The 25,009-nt window shown below is 37.9% G+C and overlaps 1 protein-coding gene across 1 annotated transcript in view; it reads right to left on the bottom strand.

Annotated features, from left to right (window-relative positions):
* LOC134649660 (disintegrin and metalloproteinase domain-containing protein 10) overlaps window positions 1–25,009 on the bottom strand; it is an 81,485-nt gene that overhangs the window by 12,142 nt on the left and 44,334 nt on the right. The window contains exons 4-8 of the mRNA XM_063504498.1: window positions 19,032–19,226; window positions 7,382–7,562; window positions 6,187–6,346; window positions 3,561–3,725; window positions 1,068–1,236 (exon numbers count right to left, since the gene is read on the bottom strand). Coding sequence (XP_063360568.1) covers window positions 1,068–1,236; window positions 3,561–3,725; window positions 6,187–6,346; window positions 7,382–7,562; window positions 19,032–19,226 — 870 coding nt within the window. The remainder of the gene's footprint in view (window positions 1–1,067; window positions 1,237–3,560; window positions 3,726–6,186; window positions 6,347–7,381; window positions 7,563–19,031; window positions 19,227–25,009) is intronic.

The following is a 25,009-nucleotide window of genomic DNA, read 5'->3' as shown; positions in this document are numbered from 1 at the left end:
CATTATGAACAAACTTATAAAATCGGCAGAGGACACCGAAAATTTCGATTCAAAGATTTGAGATAGATTTTGACACCTAAAGTTAATCGGTCGTATAAAGAGACTCGCTCGAAATACCTTTGTCTTCAGATTGCCTTGTTGAAATATAACTCGGGCGTCTGAGGGAATTCTTTCGAGAGTCAAATAAAAATATTTATCTGGCGAAAACGAGTCGTAAATCCTTATTCTTAAAGTAAATAAATCAGACAAGAGCGACAAAATTGCGAACATACGAAGCTTGCGAGTAAACGTTCGTGGGCGAACGGATTTTGTCGCGATAAAAGACAAGTACCCAGACGTGGCTAAATGTTTCGTAAGTATTAGTATTAAAAATACTGGTCGTACGTAGTTCCAAGTATACTACTGACTGAGTATTTTTTTATATGAAACTCTTCGTGGCACAAGACTTGTAGTATCTACTAACTAACGCAAACGACCTTGACGCTAAGGAAAAAAACAGTAGGTAATGTAAACAAAAAGTGCTTTAGTTTTTTGCTTAATTTATTCTAGATTAGTTCTACTAGAGGCCTGTTTATTGCTAAAAGGTGAATTTATCTTGCAGTTTGACTCATGAAGGTCAATTTAAGAAGATACCTAATTGGAAACAGAAACAATGATGCGTTGTTTGTGTCTGGAGTTCTGAGTAACATGATTCATTCTTGAATATAATGATGTCACAATACTCAGGTGTATACCTAATTACCTACCTTCCTTGTATTATCTTCCCGTATGTTAATGATGCTTTCTTTGAAAGTGATATTCATAATGTCATACAGCAGTCGATATTTACTCACTTATTCAAGTATATTGTATATCTGACTGCGGAATATGTATGTAGGTATATATTTTTAAATAGATGAAAGTAACGAAGTTTAATTAAATACTTACTGAATTTACCTAAAACATTGACATGAAAACACTGTCTGTTTAGAGACTCAGAAGAAACAAGCCTATTTAAAAACTATTTTACCGGTTGGAACCTATAAATTAAATTAAATTAAATACCTAGAGCTCCCCTATTTAATTACCTAGAGTGCCCCCGGTGAAGTCCCGGTAGGTGAATACGTAGGCGAGGCAGAAGTCCTCGTGGTTGGCGAGTGAGTGCAGGTTCAGGAAGTTGGACACGTCGATATTCTCGAGGCAGAATTGGTTCGTCTCGCTGGTGCCGTAGTGGTGGTTGCATTCGGAGTCATCGATCTGCACAGGAACAGTTTTTTTGTCACATTGACTGTCCATTTAACCTACTTAATCTCGGATAGTAATTCTTGATCTTGGCACCGTCATGTCAACTAATTAAGTTTTCAATTTACAAATATAATTACAATTACTGGTGTTAAAAAGGACTTATAAACTGGCGGGGACCAGTTTTCTTTCTGTTACCCTTTCTTCTTTACATGCCCAAATTCACAACTCTTTTAGTCAGTCTTAAACTTTAATTTCAATAATCTGAATAGATCAAAGCATCGAATTATAAGGTAGACTCACCAAAAGCACTGAGATTTTACTTTGAATAATACTAAAATATACTTGTAACAGACAAGAGGGATCAAGTTCGTTCACTTTAATAATGATAAATTAAAGCACTTTACTAAATTGTATTCGGGTGAAATATTTAGCTCCATCTCATTTACCGTTATTACAAAAAAGACACAATTACAAAAACGAGTACAATCTTAAATAAGGCATTAAACCAAACGGGGAGCGCGATGTACGACCATTTCTCACGCGAGAATGGGTTGTAAGCTGTAATACCGAACTGTGTCACCCGGCGACTCTTGTAATACGTGCACTTTACTCCACTAGATTATAAGACCGAGATTGGCAATATTCGAAGTGTAGCGTGAGGGTAGAAGCGGTACTATAGTTGTAATAAAAGTTTAAGTGATTGGGGAGATTAGTTAATGTAATAGAAGTTGAAGAGTTGAAGTGGGGTAGCGTTTAGTTTTTTTGGAACAGCGCGTTGTTACACGCGACTACAATAATAATACCCTACGAGCGTTTTTTCAACCCGTAAAAGTGCATCTTGATCAAAATTCGTATTCTGCATCTGATATTGTATACATATAAGGACAGTTTTCATGCTTTAGGTATTGTCGCATTAAATGTTGATTAACTCGCACGATATACCTACTGGTTTGTGGAAGCAGATGACAACTTAGCCGTATCACACACGAAATATCACATATGTATCACATTAATAGACATATATAACGATCCTTTTATATACATTGTTTATATTCTGTCCCAAAATATATAATAGGTACTCGCTACTGCTCACGACTTGGTCTACGATGAACTTCGTGAAAAAAAAATATCCTGTCCTTTCCAAAGACTAAAGACTACGGAGGTATCACGCTAAGTTCGGTTTGCCAATTTATGTGTGAAGAAGTAACAGGCGGACCGAGTTACTTTCCCGATTCGCGTTTATAATATGCAGTGATCGGAATTGGTAGTGCCATTTCACGGGACTTCGGTGCGTTAGCTTAGTATGGATATACCTTTTCACCCCGGGTTTTCATATTACCTACTTCAATAAGGATGATGACACATGTTGAATTTTATAACAAAATCTAGTAAAATATATAGCAAATGAGTAATTTATCATAATAATGTGAATATTAAAATAAAATACGGAAATGTTACAAAAATACAGGACCTGAAAGTTTCAAAATTTAAGTTTTTTTACTACTTCCAAAAACGATAAAAGTAAGGGTACCATTCGATTCCTTACATTAAAAAATTAAAATTATAGCAACTATTATATACATAAACGCAATATCTCACGGACAAAAACGCAATTTTCTTGTTTTGTCCATACTTCAAGATGGGATCTCAATGACCTTGACGTCACGTTCACTTATCCTTTTGTGAGGGGCGTTTCACGAGTGAAGTGCGACTGTCGGACTTTGACTATAATTTCGGACTTTAGTGTTGCTTTAATGCAATGGGTCCCATATCAGACATTTGATCCTAAAAACAAACCCGATCGATTGACCATAAATGAAAATTAGCCATGTAGCCTATTAAAGACATGCCAAGAAATATTTTCGTGAAAAAATAAGAGTCTTGGAATCCCGAGTCTTATCCATGTTAAGTACAATGTTTGAGGTCATTAACCCCAAATGGCACTACCTATTCCGATCATTGATAATATGAAAAGGGATAGCGCGCCAAAACCAAATTAGCTGATGCCATCTTGACGGTGACTAAAGCTTTATCTGCCGGTGCTGCCGTATGCCAAGAAATTCACTAACAGGACACTGAGGTACACGGCACTGTCTTGACATGTTCCCAAAGCAGTCTAAAACTGCCGTAGGTAGATTTGCATGGAATCTACCCTTAACCACAGTGAGAGTTTTTGCTGATTTTTCCGAGGTTCTAGTCTTTACTAAGAAAAAGAAATCAGCACGAGTTCTTGTGCGAGGTCGAGGTTTCAGGCGCCTGCCCTGGCCAACCCCTTAATCCACCGCTTCACGGAATAAAGAACAGAAAAATATGAGAGGATAAAAAATAAAACATACCTTTATCCGTTGCACTTCAAACTGAATGTTCCTGTGCTCCATATGTCCGTCGAAGCGGGTGCTCTTGTAGATGTAGTTGACGGCGGTCACGTGGTGCGCGATCAGCGAGAGCAGCTCCTCGCGGGTCTTCATGTCCACTTCGGCCTTCTTGCTGGGATCTCGGTGCTACATATAAAGGAGTATGTATTAAGAGCCAACAGGAGCTAAGATTTAAATATTTTAGGTAAATATACCCGTCTCGCTAAGGGAAGCGGCTCCTAAAACTAGTGCGATAAAGACAAGGCGAAAAATCCTGCGTAAAAAATATCAAAAATCGAGGTTTCGTACTCGACTGTTTCCTCCTCCAAAACTTAACCAATCGTAACCAAATTTGGAAATCTAAATGATTATGACATTATCTGTGTCGGACCGTTTTGCTTTTTTGACTAATTGATGTCAGTTTTGAATAGCACGCCTCTCATTGCGGCATAGTCAATTAGGCCATTTTGGCCATTTTTGAAGGGCTCTAGCGCCTTAAAAAACAAAAATATCAAAAAAAGCAAAACGGTCCGACATAGATATTGACAATATTAATCTGTGTTGAAAAAATCATTGCTCTAGCTTCAAAACCCACGGAGGAAACAGTCGAGTACGTTTGTATGGAGAAATGACCACTCCTGTTGGCTCTTACGATTTTGCCAATGGATGTTGACTTATGCGAGCGGGATGTCGCTATCGCTTGATATACGTGCACAGCGCTGTATCGCTCACGCACCGGATAGCCGCGTTAACCTTGATGAAATGATGATACCACTTCTATTAGTGCTTTTAAGTGATAAGGGCATTGACGTATAATATCTAAGGACGGGCTAATGGGGCACTAAAAATCGTACTAGTTCAGCGGTGTTACCCACAAATTCCAGCCAATCGTGCAGTCTAACGCGACTAGTTGCGACCAATAGTGCGCGTAATGCAAACTCGTCAACCAATCGCGCGCGTGATGCGAACTCATATACCAATCGCGTTGTAGCGATTTCACACCGCTGTACTGGCCCCTGTCATGTCTCATTTTTATTGCCCGTAAAGCCAGTCCCTAGATATCTATGTCAATGGATAAGGGTCAATGCATGACATATAAATTGTTTACCTACAGGAAAATAATGCAAAAATACTTGTTTACACTCGCGGTCCCTGACCGCAGAGCAAAAGATATAGTTTAAAACAATTGTCTCTCTCAGATAGTTTATTTAAAAGGATTTTACTTGAATTGTGCAACAAACATTGCCGACAGTAGGTAATTTATCATATCAGCGGTTTCCGCTTCAATATTAAAATAAAATAATCATTTAGCGCATTTTTGGATAATGAATCCATTTATGAGTATCGCCAACTCATTTCATATCAATATTCCAGACAGACTATAGATATATCCCGTAGCTGGTCATTTTAATTTTATTCACTAATTATTTTACACGGCATATTATTTTTTGGAGTGCGCGTGGCTCACCCTTCAAGAATCTTCCTACCTACAGCCTTTACTACTTAGTCATCATTATCATCATTTTAGCCTTCGGTCGCCCACTGCTGAGCATAGGCCTCTCTTCTTGTACGCCACTTGTCCCGGTCCTGTGCTAGTCTCATCCAAAAGTGCCCCGCGATACTTCGAACGTCATCCACCCAACGAGCCAACGGACGCCAGGCGCTTCTTTCATCCGTAAGCGGCCACCAATCCGTCAACATTTTGGTCCACCTGCCATCACTCTGCCTAGCAACATGTCCCGCCCAACTCCACTTAAGCTTGGCAATGACGTCACCCACGTCCCGCACCTTGGTGCGGCGTCGGATCTCGACATTTCTCACTCGGTCTTGCAGTTTAATGCCGAGCATGGTGCGCTCCATGGCTCTTTGTGCTACTCGTATTTTATGCACAGCCTGCTTAGTGAGCGTCCATGTCTCGGCACCGTATGTCATGGTGGGCAGGACACATTGATTAAAGAGGCGAGTTTTCAGGCATTGTACTACTTAGTACTAAGCATGAAGAGATGATGATGTAAAGTCAACTGTCTTTCCAAAATTTATTTAAAGAAACTCTACATCTTTACTGTTGTGTTCTGGCCTGGCTGAAGAGAGAATAATAACAAAAAATAGTCGATCCACCCATTAACGGACACTTGTCTGGCCAAACGTACAACATCGAATAAATTACCTGTTCCTATTATTGTTGATAAAAGTACACACACCATATGGAAAGAAGCATACTTAACATAAAACTTAGAGACAGAGTCAAATTGTCCATAATCAAAGAAAAATCAAAAACAAATACAATAACTAAAATAATAAAAGAACAAAAATGGCGCTGGACAGGCCATATGATGAGAGAAACCTTGGATAAGTGGACAAGAGACCTTGTAGAGTGGTGCCCTAGATATAATAAAAGAAAGAATGGCCCACAAAAGTTTAGATGGTCGAATGATTTAACAAGAATAGGAGGTAAATGGATGCAAACAGCAAAAGAAAGAAACAAATGGAAAGCTATGGAGGAGGCCTACGTCAAAGGACGAGTTGAAGCTAAAGTTGATAAATCAAATTAATATATGTTATGTACCAGCTTCAATAATAAAGGCTAATTACAATTACAATTACTCACATCAGGAAACCCCTCCCTGACGTGCCGCCATATGAGCGGGTCCGTCTGTATGTAAAGCGAGCAGCTGGTACGGTTCGCCTCCTTAGCCGCCCGCCGCGACCGCGAGTGACCGGTGTTCGCCGCCCGAGAGTACTTGTCGTGGTACTGCATGTCCCAGAACCTGAACATATGGATATCAGTAAACTGACAATTCATGAACCTTAATGCAAAGACATACAGTATGCCAATGAATGTTATTAGTACAATACAAACGATACAATACTATAATTGTTTACTGTGAGAGGGCAATGTCACAGTCCAAATCGGATACAATTGCGCGTTTTTAAGCTGGCTAAATTTAAAATATATTTAGAAACAGAAAATAAAACTAAAGGTTTTCGACCCGGGTGTATAGTTCTGTAGTTTACACATTTTTTGGCACGTTTAGTAGCCTAAAATGGTTAGTCGTATTGTATGAGAGGTCGATAGTGATAAAATCAGTTGTACCTAACTTCTTAGAAAGAACCGTTTTAATTACAAACTTTAGTTATTGTAAACGCTACACAGAACAAGGTTAATGAAAAGTGGCACAATAGTTAAAGGGGATGCTATTACTTTTTATTCAGCAAATAAAAATAAGTTCCCTAACACATGAATGTTAATTAATGCTTAAGCAATGGATCGTAAAGTTGATTTCAGTGGATGATAGACACTAAAGCGCGTGTGTGACAGAATTTATCTTGACTACACACGAAGTCAACGGTGTATAAAATTAACTCATTGCGTTTAGCATAATCCTGCTGATGACTAACATGTTGTTAGGAGGGTAGCTAGTTCCCGGTCTAATTAGCAAATTATGAATAATTAATAAGTAAATGAGCTTGGCGAATTGAGCTCTGCTATCTGTCAGTTAATGTAGGCTTTACCGGGAGTAAACCCAATTTCGCTGCTTATTTACTCTGATTTGACGGGTTTGGTTTGGCTATGCGTAATATGCAGGCTTTGAAACATCACGTTTTGGCCGGAGCAAGTCGATACTCTAAACTCTCAAAAGTAAACTTTTGTGAATACATACCTATATCGATTCCCCATTCGGATAAAATCTAAGTAGTAGAATTCGTTTTCGCAAAGTATCGTCAACACATGTAACTGGCCATTCGTAAGCCTTACAGAGGCGACAAAAGGTTTATTAATGATAGTACTAGGCTTGCATTACCTAGGGTTATCATCCCTCAAGCTGTTAGGATGTGGCGGGGGCGATGACGGTATATGGTGCGGGTAGGGGTTGGCTGAAGGCGCAGGCGGTGACGGCGAGACCTCATCCTCTACACCAGAGTTCTGGATGCGCTCCATCCACTGCACCACCTCGTCTGTGATACCGCAGCCGCCCACGTGACCTAACAGAACATAACAGAACATAAATGACTGGTACAAGTACCTAGTGAACCGGTTTTGTGAGATGACCAAGCAAGAGGTTTTGTTTGAATAGTTGTTCAGTGCTAGTTCGTTGAAGTTGAACATACGCGCGAAGGCCTAGTTCGAACGCCATCAGATATACAGGGTGTCTCATTTAAATCGGTCAGTATGGGAAAGTCTGAAACTATAAGACATACGAAGATTTGTTCTTAGGAACCATGTCATCGATTTTAATAACATGAAAAACCACATTCATACATTTAAAAAAAACCTGTACCTACTCATAATAATAAAAATGCGGTGGTCATTTCGAACACTTGCTAAAATAAATTAAAGAATATGAAAACAATGCATCTGATGGCGTTCGAACTAGGCCTTCGCGCATCGAGAAATGTCTGAACACGCACTTTAACTACTTGCCATTAGAGGCGTGTTCATGTTCAGATATTTGTGAGCACCTTGGTCGCTCAACATAATAATGACAACATAATACTGAAGTTTTGGTTATGAATCCAAATAAGTTCTCACTTTGTCTACTCTGATTAAAATAACTTCATAACAAAACAGGATTGTGCCCGCTAGAGGTATTTTTACCAATCCGCATCGAGCTGCGTATTTATAAAGAGTTATGAATAAATTGATCGATATTTATGTGCGCCGTTGTTGACAAAAGCTTGTTAATTAATACTCGAGTGTCATTGTGCTCTTTGGTGCTGGTTTAAACAATAGCAAATAAACGCAGTCACGTATGTGATCGAGACACAATGAAGCGATATACTCGTAGTTGGGTACTCGATATACTCGTACAGGCATACCCTTATAAATACGTGGCATCCTGTGTTACCGTCGGGTTCAGCATTAGTTGAATATTCGGAATCAATTAATGAGGAACACGACCAAATGGATGGATGAATAGGATTCCCGATTCAATTCAGATTTGAATGAAAGCGACGACGAAACATGCAGTTGACGAGGATTTTGGTAACGTTATAGTTGATAGTTCATGGATTTGATACTGAATAGCGTTAAGCACAAGAATAACGTCATAATACTTAGGTATACAACTATACATAGATAAACGATAATTTAAGTCCTGCGGATTACTATAGGACAAACTTCGAGCTTCATAAATCTACATACCTAATACGTATTGAATAAGTATACAACTTCGAAATGTAATAAATATACCTACGTCGAACTTTTAAGACATATTTTCCAATAGGGCGTAGGTTCGATTCGGTATATTATACGAGACGATTTTAAATTATTCATAACAAATTTCAAGTTGGCAGGCAAAGTTACACAGCTGGAAGGAAAGAAAAATAAAGAGGATATCGCGTCGTAGCGAAATAAGTAGCGAGACACTGACATGGAAGTCTTTTGTACTGATACCTACAAGAAATTCCTCAGATTTATTAAACAAGTTTCCGCTCGAAATTATAATGGCTGGAAGTGTTCGTGTATTCTTGTTACTTTTCGCAACATTATCAAATATTCATCTGTCATGGTACGCACGTACTTACGGGCGCCTTCGTAAAAAGTAGTGCCTACGCCAATCTTGGGATAAGTTGCCAAAGCGGATCCCAGCAGGCTCCCATTCCATAAACCGGGAAAACCCAAGGAAGATGGTGATACGTAACAGTGAAAGGAATAATTTTCTATTTTTGTTACATGCAGTACTTTTCATTTCATCAATTTAGTAATCAAGTAGTTTCACCTCGAACGAACCTAAACTTGATAAGTGTAGTTTTTACTAAAATTACGTAAAATGTTATAAAACCCTTCTTCATCAAAAAAATATAGCTCAAAGTCGCTTCTTTTAAAACAAATCAGCAAACTGACTCGCGGCGGCACAAAAAAGCACAATACGAAACGGCTGGCGGGATTTTGAAATTAAAAATGTTGAATAGGTATGTAGTGGAGGTATTTTTCAGTCGGTGTGTCGTGTAAGCGCGCATTGGCGTTTACATCCGGCGCGTTGCATTTTAACGAAGCCTGCAGGCCGTGAACTCCCATTGCTTAACTCGCCCAAAGCTCAGATAAAAACCAGTGGAACTGTGATCTAGGGATCCGTAACAAGTAGGCGTAATCGGAAAGTATGGTTATACTGGATCGCCTGATTCACGTAAGCTATTGAAATATGGTCGTAGGCTGGCGGGATGGCGGAAATTACCGAGCGTACATCTCAGAACTTATTCTGGAATGTGCATTTGATGTATCAAAATGATATTGAAACGAGATGTCCCTTGCTCCAGAGAGCTTTACAGCCTTTACTTGTGTGCAAGTGTGATGCACTGAAAATGATATTAAATTGATACGGCAATGGCATTGTATTTTGGTTTCCGAATCTATAGCCACGCTAATGCCGCAGCTTTATTCAGATCCGATATTTGCGAGTATCTGAGGATCGGGCGTCAGTTCCAGACCATTAATGTCTCCAACTTCAATCGACATTCAATTTGGCCATTCTCAGAAGCGTTATCATTGTTATCAACTTTCTTATTGATATAAGGACCACCTTCTGTTTGAGTTTACGTTATCTAACTTAGATGACTAACTCTTAGTTTGGGAATCGAACAGTAAATTCCTCAAACTTTGTTCAAAAGCAGAGCAATTAAAAGAAACCTAACGTAAAGCTTAGTAAGACAAATATAACAGCAACACGAGCTCAATCGCATTGATTTCATAATAGCTGGTAATCGTAAACCGGGGTACATAATATATATATAAAGAATTGTTTAATACTCGTATATTTCATTACAACAAAGGTAGCAACAAAGACATGAGTAAAATAGTGCCAATTAGAATAAACATTTATTTCAGAGCAAGTTACGTTATAAAATATTGATAAATTATCCTGTATCTGTCTATGTACATAGTCTTTTTTTTCGATTTTTGTTTCTGATTCACTAAACATTAAAAATACATATTAAATTAAGTATTAATGAGGACACATCCATACTAATATTATAAAAGGAAGTCTGTCTGTCTGTCTGTTACCTCTTCAAGCTTAAACCGCTAAACAGATTTAGATGAAATTAGGTACAGAGATTGTTTGAGTCCGGAGGAAGGACATAGGATACTTTTTATCCCAGAAATCATCCCTTAAAGGGGTGAAATTTTGTATGGGGCCTTAACAACAACTGCATAACAACCTTTGTAGATGGGAACTGTCCCGCCCGCGCGGTGTAGCACCGGCGCTGGTGCACGATTAAGTTGAAATTTGGTAAGTATAGAGATAGTTTAAGTCCAGGGGAAGGACAAAGGGTAGTTTTCATTCAAGAAATCACCCTTTAAGGGGTGAAAAGGGGGGTCGAAGTTTGTATGGAGAAACAACAAAACGCAGATTACATAAAATAATAGCTACCTAAATTACTAATTCCACGCAGACGAAGTCGCGGGCAAAAGCTAGTTATAAAATAAATATACGAAGTAATTAAGCAAGCTATATAATTTTTACCTATACAATTGTCAGGGGATTAAAACTCTTATTGGAGTTAATAACTTGATTACAGAGAGGACAACACGAAATGAAACGAACTTAATTACCATTCGACGAGACCTTTCACAATCATCATAAAGTACGTTTTAACTTGGAAAACCCATTTTTATGGATGTACATGTACAATGAGTGTACGAGTCGTAAATGTGCAATTTAATTAACTGTGAATCATTTCAGATATTACAGAGTTCCAGATATTTATAAATTAAGGGTTAACTGAACATGAATTTGTGAACGTTTTAACGAACGAAAGGGCGACGAACGACAAGTTTTAACAAGGGCTTTATGAAATATTATTTTAATTATCAACTTTTTAGTACCTTGAATAACTTTGCTTTCGATTTTCGGAAGGACTGTACGATTTCTGGTACAAAACCTTTAGAATAGTTCAAGCGAAAATGTTTTGCTATACTTGTCAGGAAAACTTATGACTTGATTTATTTCAGTAAGTTGATTTACGTGTTTTTCATTTTAATTGATCAACATTAAATTGCCTGCACATTTTAATCAAGGTAAAGTACTTAGATACCATTGGAATGGAACAATACCTAAATTGTTTTAGTAACTACAAATTGGTTGATTTTGCAATAAATTAATTTTAAAACCAACCGGCAACTGGGATTACCTATAGGTACCTATATTATTTGGATGACCAAAAAATAATAAAGATCAAGAATGAAACTAGACTGATTTTGCTTTTAGTGACAATAATATTATACAGACGGACTGCAAAACGACTGCCACTTGTATAGGAAACGTTGACGTTGCAGTTGGCGTGCAGTTCCCATACAAATTGCAGTCGGGTAGCAGTCCGTCTGTACCGGCCCATAGAGTATATGCAAATAAACCCCCCTCTGCCAAAACTGGTTACACCCCAATCACCCCATACTGTCAGCAGCAGAAGTTGCTAAGTGGGCGAGGTGTTCAAAATTACCTTAACACGCTCTTATTCTCTTAACAAGAAAGCCGCGTCAAGATCATTTTGATCACCTTGCCCTTTTAGCAACTTCTGCTGCTGACTGTACATCATTATAGAAGTTGGATAAACCACACACGAGAAATATTCCTTTTACAAATAATCGGAATCATTTAATACTGCGGTAAAGGCACACTGGCAATAGTAGGTACACCAAGAAATCGTAAAGTAGGCAGGAAATTATGTATCGACCGCAAATATTTGTTAATTAGCATAAGATAACATAAACGTTTCATTCCATATTTGTTCTCAGAACTGATGCTAGCATGATATATGTATTTCATGTGTTCACGATACATGTCGTGAGCAAATTATTAATTAAGTATATATAATACTTATAATACGAGAAGTACGACCGAACTATGTACATATTTATTTACTGTACGATTTTTATTCACCGTAAAGCCAGCAGGCACATCCATCCCACTGTAAACAGACAAACAGTGTAAAACAACATTTCATCGAAGACAACTGAAATGGACCAGTCCGGGCCGTTAAGAACGCCAATACTTATCTCCGACGTAATAGCTGCGCTGCGCGGTGAAGCCAGAAGACGAGTGTCTACACTCCAGGACTTCCAGGAGTGATATTCGAATATCTTATCGAGTCGAACGCGTCCGATAACCATTTCAAGTGCGTACTCTGATAACGTAGGCACAGTTGCTACGGCTGTCGAGGGCGTTACGCTGGTTCCCTCTAAAACTCGATTTCTACGCGCTCGCAAAGAATCGGAATACATGGCGCGCTTATTCCAATAGCTGACCAGGCGCAGGCAAGTCAATCGTTTATTAGAACCAGTATAAGTGCACTCTCAATAACGCATGAGTTCGAGGATATCGTGATTCGTGGTCAGTTACACTGGTATGTCGGAGCGTTGATCTTGGTAGGCAATAGCAATATCGGAGCAGACTCTAGCCAGACAGTAACTTACGTGCTTGTTTGCTGAGCATACTAGCATTATCGGACGAGTCCCGCAGCGGGACTCTTGTCGAACAAACAACCGCTAACAATGCCATTTTATATTACCTGCATGACAGCGTAGGTATTGTTACTGTGTAGTTTTCGTAAAATCTCCGGCTATTTACGCATCTCTTTCTAAGTTTCAGTAGACACATAACGTCAGAATAGTTCAAAATTGCGTGGCAAAAGACACGTCATACAGAATATAATTTTCTCAAACATGCAATGAAATGTCGTCGCTCCGGGCGTTATATCAGGCTTCGAAGTATCACGTTTAGGGCGGAGCAACTCCAGAGAACTGTAAAGGAATTTCATACGAAATTGAAGGCCTAGGCCGGGAAGTAATTTTTTTTTTATTCTAATGTAAACATGGAGTCTGTGTCCATGAACAGGCTAGCCGAATTATATTTTTTATTTTTAGTGAATGAATGGTTATCGAACCAAAATATCCGTGTTAACGCCTGTTATACACGAACGTACTGATGATATTAAGAATACGAATCTGTATGATTCAATGTGTTGATGAATAAATTTAAAATCTTGTCTATACGTATGTCACCAGCCAGAGACCATAGACAATATTTAAAATCCTCTGCATTTATTTTATTTATTGAAATTGAGATTCTTATTATCAGGTTGTGTATAATGGCCCTAATAGGGTCTATTCGAACACTACACACGCGAAATACGGACGACTTCCGTAAAAAAAAAGTCATTATGGCAGGATTGGAAGGAAAATTAAAAAACTTTTGTCGTGTAGCTATTTGTGGTTGATATTTATAATTTGTTTTTTTGAGTGGTGATTTTTTTTTATTTCATTGCATATGTTTGAGAAAAGCACTATACATGCCTAGCCGTGAAAAGGTCTTGCCGACTTCGTATCACTATCCGGCCTCCCTACGGTCGGCCGTCTATACCTACTCACCCGGCAAGCCCTTCTTTCCCGGCGTCTGCAGTAATGTACTATTTCTCAAACATGCAATGAAATGTCGTCGCTCCGGGCGTTATATCAGGCTTCGAAGTATCACGTTTAGGGCGGAGCAACTCCAGAGAACTGTAAAGGAATTTCATACGAAATTGAAGGCCTAGGCCGGGAAGTAATTTTTTTTTAATTCTTATGTAAACATGGGGTCTGTGTCCATGAACAGGCTAAACAGCCGAATTATATTTTTTTTTAAATATTTTTAGTGAATGAATGGTTATCGGACCAAAATATCCGTGTTAACGCCTGTTATACACGAACGTACTGATATTAAGAATACGAAACTGTATGATTCAATGGGTTGATGAATAAATTTAAAATCTTGTCTATACGTAAGTCACCAGAGACCATAGACCATCCTCCTCTGCATCCTCTGCATTTATTTTATTTATTGAAATTTAGATTCTTATTATCAGGTTGTGTATAATGGCCCTAATAGGGTCTATTCGAACACTACACACGCGAAATACGGACGACTTCCGTAAAAAAAAGTCATTATGGCAGGATTCGAAGGAAAATTAAAAAAAATTTTGTCGTGTATCTATTGGTGGTTGATATTTATAATTTGTTTTTTTGAGTGGTGAATTTTTTTATTTCATTGCATATGTTTGAGAAAAGCACTATACATGCCTAGCCGTGAAAAGGTCTTGCCGACTTCGTATCACTATCCGGCCTCCCTACGGTCGGCCGGCTATACCTACTCACCCGGCAAGCCCTTCTTTCCCGGCGTCTGCAGTAATGTACTATAACTAAATGTATTTGTGTAAAACGTATGTCCGAATGTTTTGTCATTAGCTAATGTAGTAATCCTAGTTTAAAAAAAAAAAAAAAATAAACGTAACCTAGGTACCTATTTTTCTATAAGGAAAAAGGAACAGAGCAGGTGATTATCAGTTAAGAGTGGCTATACCCGTCTTTAAGTACGAAGCATATTTATAGGTACTTAGTTTAATAGTCACATTTATCATGTAATAATGGCATGTTTTCTTTAGGCTCCGGCTTTGGTAAAGCCAAGTAATCAGCGATGTAAACATGTTTCTTGTCACAAGACCCGCGAAAATATCGTTTCGATCAATACATGATTTGATTGTATCCTGCCGTCCTTCGCATAATTTGCGATCAATTTTGTCGCTACCTTGATTTACAGAATTTGGTTGGAAGGCTTCCTCAATAAATATTATAATGTAGATTTACGTACGACAGTGTTTTTCGTAAACACCCTTATATCCGGGTAAGGCCGGGTGGCAAGACGTGGCTTATTTGAAACCAAAGATTCCCAATGAGTTTTTGTGAGACTCGGAAGTTTTCTTTGGAGTCGTAAGAAATGGAAAAAATGCGAACTATCCATGTAAAGTCGCTATTAGATATATCGGAGCGGTCTAGGCGCACAAATATCTGAACACGCCCCTAAATTGTCAAGGCGTTAGAGTGCGTGTTCAGATATTGTGACCACCTTGGCCGCTTCGATATATCTGATGGCGACTGGACCTACATATTAATGAAAGACTAGTCCTAATTAGTTCTTGATAAAAATCACATTTATATCGTAAAAAATTGTGTCAGCACTAATTGGGATCAAGTTACATAGCTAAGATGAGGAGGACTTCATCAAGCAATCGTACATTTTATTTTTATGTTTTACGGTATTTTGAAGTGGTGTTTCTTTACTTTATTAACGAAAAGCAATCAGGTACATGATTGCCTTTGCGCTCAGTAATTGTCTTCGAAGCACAAAGGCAATAATTGCAGCGTCGTATTTTATCTATATATTATTATGAAGCCACATATGATTCTTCGAGATAAATTGGGAAAAGTTGATTACCAGAGCGATAGGTAGGTTACTTATTATTTTATGTTTATAATTCTATTCTAGAAACTTCTTTATAATTTCCAATTTGTTTGTAGTATTTAAAAAATAATATTTTATATTATTTATTTACCAACAAGAAGATCTTGGTCGATAATTAATAAGTACCTACTAGTTCAGAGATTTACCATCTTTTAGAAAAAGTTGATGTTCGGTTCGGATCACAGCTGTACCTATTTATACGAATTCCTAGAATGGATATTTCCTTACCCATAAATATCTGCAACATTTGTACATAGGTATGTAAATCCAATCTAGGACTGGAACATCTGGGGCTTTGGCGATACAAATGTAAATAAGACACCGAATTACCAAAATTATTCGACCATACGACACAATCTGACACGCCTCCGTACTCTTTGTACCAACCGGGTGTACCAAAATGTATGCACCGCAGGTTTCGTGAATGCACGCGTTGCCAATGTCAAAGCCGTAATTATTTTGGTACATGTTCTTGTGATGTGAGTTTTTTCTACGCGTGCATGAGTATTTTTGTTTAACGCTTCCTTCACGATATAAAAAGGATATTGTGTCGAGCTAACAAGGTTGCAAAAGCTATCTCGTATCTAATGACATATATTTTACTTATGCCAGAGTGTAATTTAAGGAAGAATGTACCTATATTATGTTAAGAAAATGCAGGATTTGTGTCGTGATTTTTCCAGTGTGTACTAATATGTAGGTACCATTAGCCACAAAAGTGCATGGTGACTTTATCAATAAATTCATTCATTTCGCACTTCAATGTACATACATACGTATTTAAGTTAACTGACGGAAATTGTTATACTGCTATTGAATACTCATAGAATGTGCGTTAAGAAAGCATGAATGTGTTTAAATATAGCTAAATATATTGCTTGTAAAGCTGGATCACCTTTTATGACGTTAATACCCGATACAGAGTCAGAAAAGTAAATATAATATCGGAAAAATCGGGAACCTTCCTGTTTACCAAATAGCAATTTGTTTTCGCGGGTTACCATTAATTCAGCTACCTAGAATGTTATTTACTAACTTTGTGAAAATCCACTTTCACGAACTCATTACTCCTGCACTGGGTTTGAGTAAAATTAAGCGAATTGCGGGGCTGCGTTGCGTCACTTACGGCACGGTAACCAATGTCATTTCGTAAATGTGAATTTTTCATTTTGGTAACAAAATCCCTTTCATTCCGGAACGTTAAATTGGAGCTCGGTAGGTTTGTGCTTATGCATTCCACGAGAGTGGCACATTTGGTTTGGTAGCAGCCGCAGCGATGGATTTGCAATACAGCTAAAATTGAAACGGCAAAAATGCACGGGCAAATACTGTTGACACGAAATTACCATTCTGGAAGCCTACGGCCGGATAAATATTTAACACGAATTTGAATTAGTTTTCAGCGGCATAGCCGGTATAAAACAATGTCAGGCTTCGTTTATTTAGTCGCCGTGTATTTTTCTGCTGCTATGCCAACTGGTAATTAAACGCGACCTAACTGCTGCGCTGAACACTATTCCGTGACGTAGCGGCACGGCTAGGTATAGTCAGCGGAGAAGTTAGTAAGCAAATTAACTGTTCATAATCGGTGTAGATTTAATAAATTCTTTGGTTCTCTCTCATTCATTACACTGTATTTTGCTGTGTATCTAGATATTATAAAGTGCAGTCCAAACTACAAATAATGTATGTATGTATGTATATATGTATAAACTCTTTATTGTACAAAACACAAATTTATGGCACAGGATAGGCAGTACAAAGGCGAACTTATCCCTAAAATAATGTTTAGCAACCGATTTCCATCAATGTACTTCTATAGGTATCTGCAGGTCGTGATACTCGTGATATTACCTACACTGAAAAAAAAAATTCACAGGCCACTGTAAAAAATCCACATCACAACTTGAACCATTCCTGGTACATATTTCTCTTTTTAGACTACTGAGTAACGTAAAAGTTTCCTATAACGATAAAACTGATTATATATTGGGTCTGTTAGTTTTGCGAAGCGTATTAATGGTAAACAGTTGTCTGGCGCAGCAGGGGCAGGTAACTTTTCCGATACAGACGTCATTGCAATCATAAATATACCGGCATACCAATATATTGTTAAATTGCAGTTTTCTTCCAGCTTTAACCGTTGTTATATAAACTACGATTCCGAGCACAATAAGTGGGAGATCATTAAGAGCTCTGATAAAATCACATCATATAACAACAATCTAACATAGACGCATCAGATCCGATCTCGCATGCCAAAATTAAGATCCGCCGGAAAATTTAGATCTGATTACTAGAGTACTGAATAATTCCGATCTTAAAATCTCTGATCCTTAAATTTAAAAGTCAGTTCTTAAAAATCTGTCCATTTAATCCGACAGACTTTCATGACCATCGTCCTATCTGAATTATTAATACACATTCAGATCAGAATTTCAGATGTTTACAACGGCCATTGTATTGCCAAGCCCACGAGTCGCTCCGGCAACCTTCTAGAACGGCTCCCCAGCGGTGACCAGCCGCAATCAGCCGGCGAGAGCGCCGCAGACTAATGGGATTTAACTTTGTTAAACGACCTTGCGTCAACTAATCCAGTTGCACTACATATCTAATGTTGCGAAACGGAACTGGCGCGATACCCGCGTCCAATGGCCCATTCATTATGAACGGCCAGTGACAGTATTTTGACGTTAAGTTGAGTTATTGCAGGGGATACTAAACTCAACCCCGTTAGTCGTGCATAAACCAAATTACGTTTGGGAATTGGAATCAGACACGTCGTATTAAAACGGAATATTTCTTAATTGCCAGTGACAAATTGGCGCAAGTACTTAATGGTTGAGTAATATTACGCTGCAATACCAGCACGAGATACCTAATTGGGTCACTTCTAGATTTTTTTGTCAACGCATTACACATTTTGTCACCTTTATGCTTAGCTTTCGGAAGATTTTTGGGTTCTATAACGGTGGAAACTGAAGATAAAGAGTATTTCGCACCATGTTTACAATTTGGGCTCGCGTTAGTCGCGTCAGTTTAGCCAGTTCGTCTAGAAGTACCACTACCGCATATCCCCAAACATCCTTGTGATGTGACCATAGACCTGTGGCAATGGTTTGTGGTGCGTGCGAAATCGGCGAGTGTCTTGGTGTCTTTACTACTTGACTTGTCTACTGACCGTGTCTCCTGTGCGCGTACGGGTCGACCACATCGCCTTCGCGGTAGATGACGGAGTGGGGCCCCCGCGAGCGGGTGCCGTTCGGCGGGAAGTACCGCCGCGCGTGCTCGACGTAGTACGCGCCGTCGCTGGCGACGATCTTGCCTTCAAACACGCCGTCCGTCACCGAACCGAACACCTTCGATTTGGGATCGTCTGTCAAAAAAAAGTAAAAGGTTGACTACGTGATCTAGATTTACAATTGCAAAGGAAAAAGAAACGGAAAGAAAAAAAATACTAAGTGACAGCTTAAAAATAACTTTTTTCTTACGCGTTTTAATCTTTTCACTACATCTTATAAAACAAAGTTCGCCACCGCGTCGGTTTTATCTGTATATGTTTGCGATTTTCAAGTCGGCCATCTTATACCACTTATAATGACGCAGCTAAGTTAAGTAGGTTATCGGCTACTTTTCCGCAAGAACACCACAACCGCATAAGTATAGCCAGACAACTTAGGAGACCCTTAGTGGGCAAGTTGCGAGGCTGGACGGCCGGGCTCTGAGAAATTTGCAATCTTAGCAGCATCGAGTGTGCAAGGTAGAGCACTCTTGTAACCAAATGCAGCTAACAATGAAAATGCTAAGTGTTAGGGCCAGTTTCTAAACGGTCATTATACTCGTAAAATGGTAAGTCGATTAATTGAAGCGATATAAAAAATTTACGTGTGTGCACCAAAATAATACATAGGTAGGTATAGGTTCATATGGCAGAACGTCACTCAGACTATGATAGATGTCTCATTCCATTTCCGTCAATTCTGCATATGATGAATCGATCTGTACTGTAACTTGTGCAAAGTTTGATATTTTTCTACAATTTTTCACATTTAACGTTAACCGGTCGAACGTGGACGATGTAATTAATATAACTTCCCTTACCCGACGTCAAGCAAATAACCGTTAGCGTTTAAATAAAGTGCACTGCCAAATTGTCAGGAATCACCCCTTATCCATAGTATCGCTGGTCATTATGAAGCTTACTTGGAATCTTGGGGTCACTCCGGGTTCGTTGACTTTCGCTAAGCACAGACGAGCACTATTAGGGAATGGTCGCAAACGTAGCAATAAATCAAGTGTCGTTAAATAGATCCGTGGGGTCGAGCATGCCAAAACAAAACCGTTCAATTGACGGCATTTAATTTGTAACGATCATTAATCAGTTCAGATAAATCAACTAAGAGATTGAGCAAGGAAAAGTAAATGGACGGACAAGTCGTACAGATATACATAATGAATTTGAATAGACTGGGGTTAGTGACTATATTGCCCATCCAATATAAATCAATGAAAAAAAAAACACATGTTCCGCCAACTACCGAGCCTGCACTTTACAGCGATGCTTTGTGTCAGAGATGCTTATCTCTCATGAGGGCTATTCGAACTTTTATAATCTTACTATGAAACGGTTATGGATATGATCTGTCAACACTAGTCAACAGTAAACAGTGACATTTCTACAACCATACATTTTCTTCGACATCATTATAAAGGTCGAATCGCCATCCATATACATTATTTACATGTGATGAATGATGATAAATATATAGTATAGGACAATCTTACACATAAATCGACTTGGCCCACAGTAAGCTCATTAAGGAGAGTAATGAATGATACCAATCAAAAAGGTAAGAAATTATAACTTGTTTGAGAATCTTGTTATCATTATTTATGATCAGCTCTAGCGGAGCTTTTGTTACCCAAGGACAAGTTGTCTGCTGTATTTAATTTCAATTATTAAGAAGATATAGAATAAAAGACAATTAAAAAAGCATTCAGCCAACTATCATTCAAAATACATCGAACTTGTCCTAGTAAATGGTATACAAATTGACATTTACAGACTCATTACTTTTCACCATTTAACCACTTTTTACACGTGCGTGTAAGTGTAACACGACAAACAAACAAATAGGTACATAACGGCCAATATGTACCGTTAAATAAAAAATTAGCCATGCCATTGCCACCTGCCATCGTAATAGCAATGGAAATGGTACGGTACCAATTCCGCGCATATGTTATACGTTACGCCTAATTGCGTACGGTCCACGTGTATCTGCGCGTGTCAAGCCCATTCCCTATCGTCACTAATGCAATGAAATGACTCACCACGTTACTCATGTAACAAGTTTTATAATTGCACTGTAACATGATAGCGCTCGTAAACTAGATTCAGTAACTATAGTAGTTTATGCAACAGTGATATAATAAGGGTTCTTAAAATTCAAGGGTCGAAGTTACAAAACGAGACGTAGTCGAGTTTTGTAAAAAAAGACCCGAGAATTTTAAGAACCAATTATGAGCTGTTGCATACATTACTTTTTCTATGACAGCTGCAGCAAAAAAAAAAAAAAAAAAAGAGTTATTATTAAAAAAAAAAAGAGTTATTATTAAAAAAAAGAGTTATTATTAAAAAAAAGTTATTATTAAAAAAAAGAGTTATTATTTAAAAAAAATTGAGTTATTATTTAAAAAAAAAAGAGTTATTATTGTAAATGAAAACATACCTCTTTCAATCAAGATGATCGGAACTTGTATCTTTAAAAAAAATAAAGCAGTTGTATTATACTCATAAGATGACTGCTAGCAGTCATCTTATGAGCCTATAGACAAAGCATTCAAATGACATTGCTTTAGATATCACTGTCAGTCATTTAATTGACACATTTAAGTGCTGGAGTAGAAAAAAGTAGATAAAGTTACTAGTTGAAGTGCGCGATGGAGCGACGGATGTCATTTGTCTTTGTATTAGCTGCTGTGCCGGTGATGGTTGCGTGTATCGCGCGATAAAGGCGACGACACCGCTTGGTATCGGTATATGTACGTTTACGGTTTATGTCAGTTTAATTCTACCATTATGTTTTTAAGAACCACGGTTGGAATGTTTGGATATCAAAATACGACAAAATGTCACACCTTGCTAATCACTATGCAGCATCATCATTAGGTACCTATTTATAATCCGGAAATCGACTTCAAGAGACATTACTATACAGTTCCTTTTTCTAATCCTGATAATGTCGAGCACCGATTTTGAAGGGTGAAGGGTGTAGTATAGAATTATATCGTTATATATATTCATCGAAACGTCAATGTTACTTATATGCCTAATGGCTCCTCTACACGATGGGCCAGCGCCGGCCACTCCAAGGGACGCATTTATGCGTTAGAGGGAGCAAGTGATATTGCTATCTCATTCTGCCGCATGGCTGCGTCCCTTGGAGTGGCCGGCGCTGGACCATCGTGTAGAGGAGCCATAAGGGTTAAGGCATATTTCGGGAAAAGCTTTCTACCTTGATCACCTGATAGATAGATAAAGCCGTTATGTTTTTGTGCAAATTCAAATGTTGTCCGTCCAGTTTATCAACGCCAGAGCAGAGGGTTACCGTGTGAAATATTCCCCCCATAGCGGAATTTAGTCACGCAACTAAACCAATACAGCTCATTGTGGCTAGGTGCATTTGTTTTGCTCTGACAATATGATTAGTTTGACTGCATGCATCCGCATACTCAAACAGATCAAACAAAAAGTTTGTTTGACATGTTGAGTTTACTGTATTTTTTGGTGCAGCCAGACCTAATAAACTTAACAAATCAGTAGCTTTTTCCTAACGGTGCGATGTGCGATGTCCTGAAACCATGTAGGTACAAACTATCCATGCACCCCACAATGAAATAACTTTTAAAAATCTTGTCAATTTTATTTAATCATATAATTAGTAGCGGGCTGATAATAACGTAAGCAATAGGTACAGCTCTTTCAAAAAGGTTAGATTAAATACTACAAATTATGGTTTAGGACTTTAGGCGCGTGTCACACATGAAGGCTCGTACACTCGTAAACCTTTCACAAAACAAAACATAGGTATGTAGGTCTTGAAAATCCTGCATGTCTGAAACCACGAAAAATTACAAAGGCTCGAAAAGTAAATAGGGAGGAGAAGCGAAATGCTTTCGTAAACCGCAGGGCACCTAAAATGTTTTCAGTAGAATTTAAGAGCTGTGGTGGCAGAAAAATTCCCGTACATTGCGGGACGGGCGTATTTTATTTATCATAGAGTATTTTATTACTTGTTGGAAAATATGCTTCCATTAATCCATGAAGATATTACAATACATACTTTTCAATGGATTCATGAAGGCGAATACATATTCAATCAATAGGAACTCGTTTCAACGTATAGGTACTTGAAATAAAAAAATTAAGTTATTTGTTCGTACTGATAACAAATATGTAAATATTTACTGGCCCAAACACAAATTGGTATTTAACTCTGAATTGTATATAAATATAAAAACCCCCGACAGCGCTATTTAGTGAATTAGTAACCTATCTAAGAAACATTTTTTGTACCTACTAACCCCCTAGCTTGTAAGCTCTACTAATAAAAATGTGTCCATGTGTTACACGAAATAAATATATTCATTCATTCATTCATGATTTTTTTTAATAATTAAGGTATATGTAATGTAATGTTTGCCTGTTTATTTACCTTAAATTTTGTAATTTACTTTTCTTTCTAGATGTTAATCACTTAAACTTCATGTAGACAAGCTCACAGCTATTTGTTTAAAGCATTGTAAAAAACATTTTGCATTTAACGATTTTTCTTGTTGTATTTAATGGTGCATTGGCTACGTATTTTTGATATGTTAATTAAGGAAACTATAGGTGCTCAATCTATTGCTTAATGTTAATGAATGACTGTTTGTTTCTCAATAAATTAAAAAAAAACATTAATTTTTGTGCCCAAACACTCTAACCAACAAACAGCCGCTCACCCTAAATGCATTCGAGTATTAGGATGTCTCTGTTTTGTCGGGGGTAGGGTTTGCAATCCGGATTTGAAATGTATGAAATTATCCGGATCTGGATCCGGATCTGCGGATCTTCCCATACATTTCAAATCCGTCGTGCAAACCCTAGTCGGGGGTAATAAAAAATATCACAGAATACCTACCTATAACCAGGGGTCGGACAAAAAGTGCGGATGACGTAAAAATGACGTAATCTTGCACACAGGATGATGTTTGAGTTTGTATTTAAACATCCGTGTGACATGTAGTAACAAAGTAGTATTAATGAAGTAACAAAATAATCGTAAATAAATCCATGGAATTAATAATACAGGTGGTAGGGTGATGTAGTGAATAAAATAAATTTCACGAAACTTGTTACCATAAGGTATAATTATTTGAAATTAGTTAGAACTAGGTTTAATAGTCAAAAGTGGGAACAGTAGGTAAGATTAGTAAAAATAAAAAAAGATAATTTGATGTTATTATACTTTTATAGCTAAATTTAAGCTAAATATAATCGTGAAGATACAATAGCTAAACAATAACGAAGTCAATTTATTGTTCATCTGATTGACAATGTGTCAGTCAAAAACGTACTTACTCATTTCAAGTGGCGATATCGTTTAATAAAGAGGTTGATAAATGATAAGTGATAATTGTTTATGAAAATCAAAAATACTATTTGAAATCATCCTATAAGTGGTTTGACGTCATCCGCACTTTTTGTCCGACCCCTGCCTATAACTAACGATAGCATAATATGACAAGTTAGGCAATCAGATTGGTAATTTTAATGAAAGTGTACTAATAAAATGAAATTTGAAACTTTACTTCGGTAAAATAACAATATTTATAAAACTGCTTAGACGACAAAACCAATAATGTCCATATATGAGTTCAAGCCCCTGCCCCAGAAACAGGTAATTTTTATCGAGAAGGAAGCGATCGTCCGCTCATACATATTTTACAGTACATATGGGGCTACTTTTCCGCACTAGTGCGTAAAATAGCACTTTTCGTGCGATGTCGAAACTTTAAAGTGCCATATGTACTGTAAAACGTTGTTCGATACACGTGCGAATAGGTAATTCGCAACTCGTGTCGATTTAAAACACTCCCTTCGGTCGTGTTTTA

Source organism: Cydia amplana, chromosome 7, assembly GCF_948474715.1.
Source record: "Cydia amplana chromosome 7, ilCydAmpl1.1, whole genome shotgun sequence".
NCBI classification, from domain to species: Eukaryota; Metazoa; Arthropoda; class Insecta; order Lepidoptera; family Tortricidae; genus Cydia; species Cydia amplana.
Note: the sequence above shows the minus strand (reverse complement) of the source record. Positions and strands in the feature narration are given on the sequence as shown.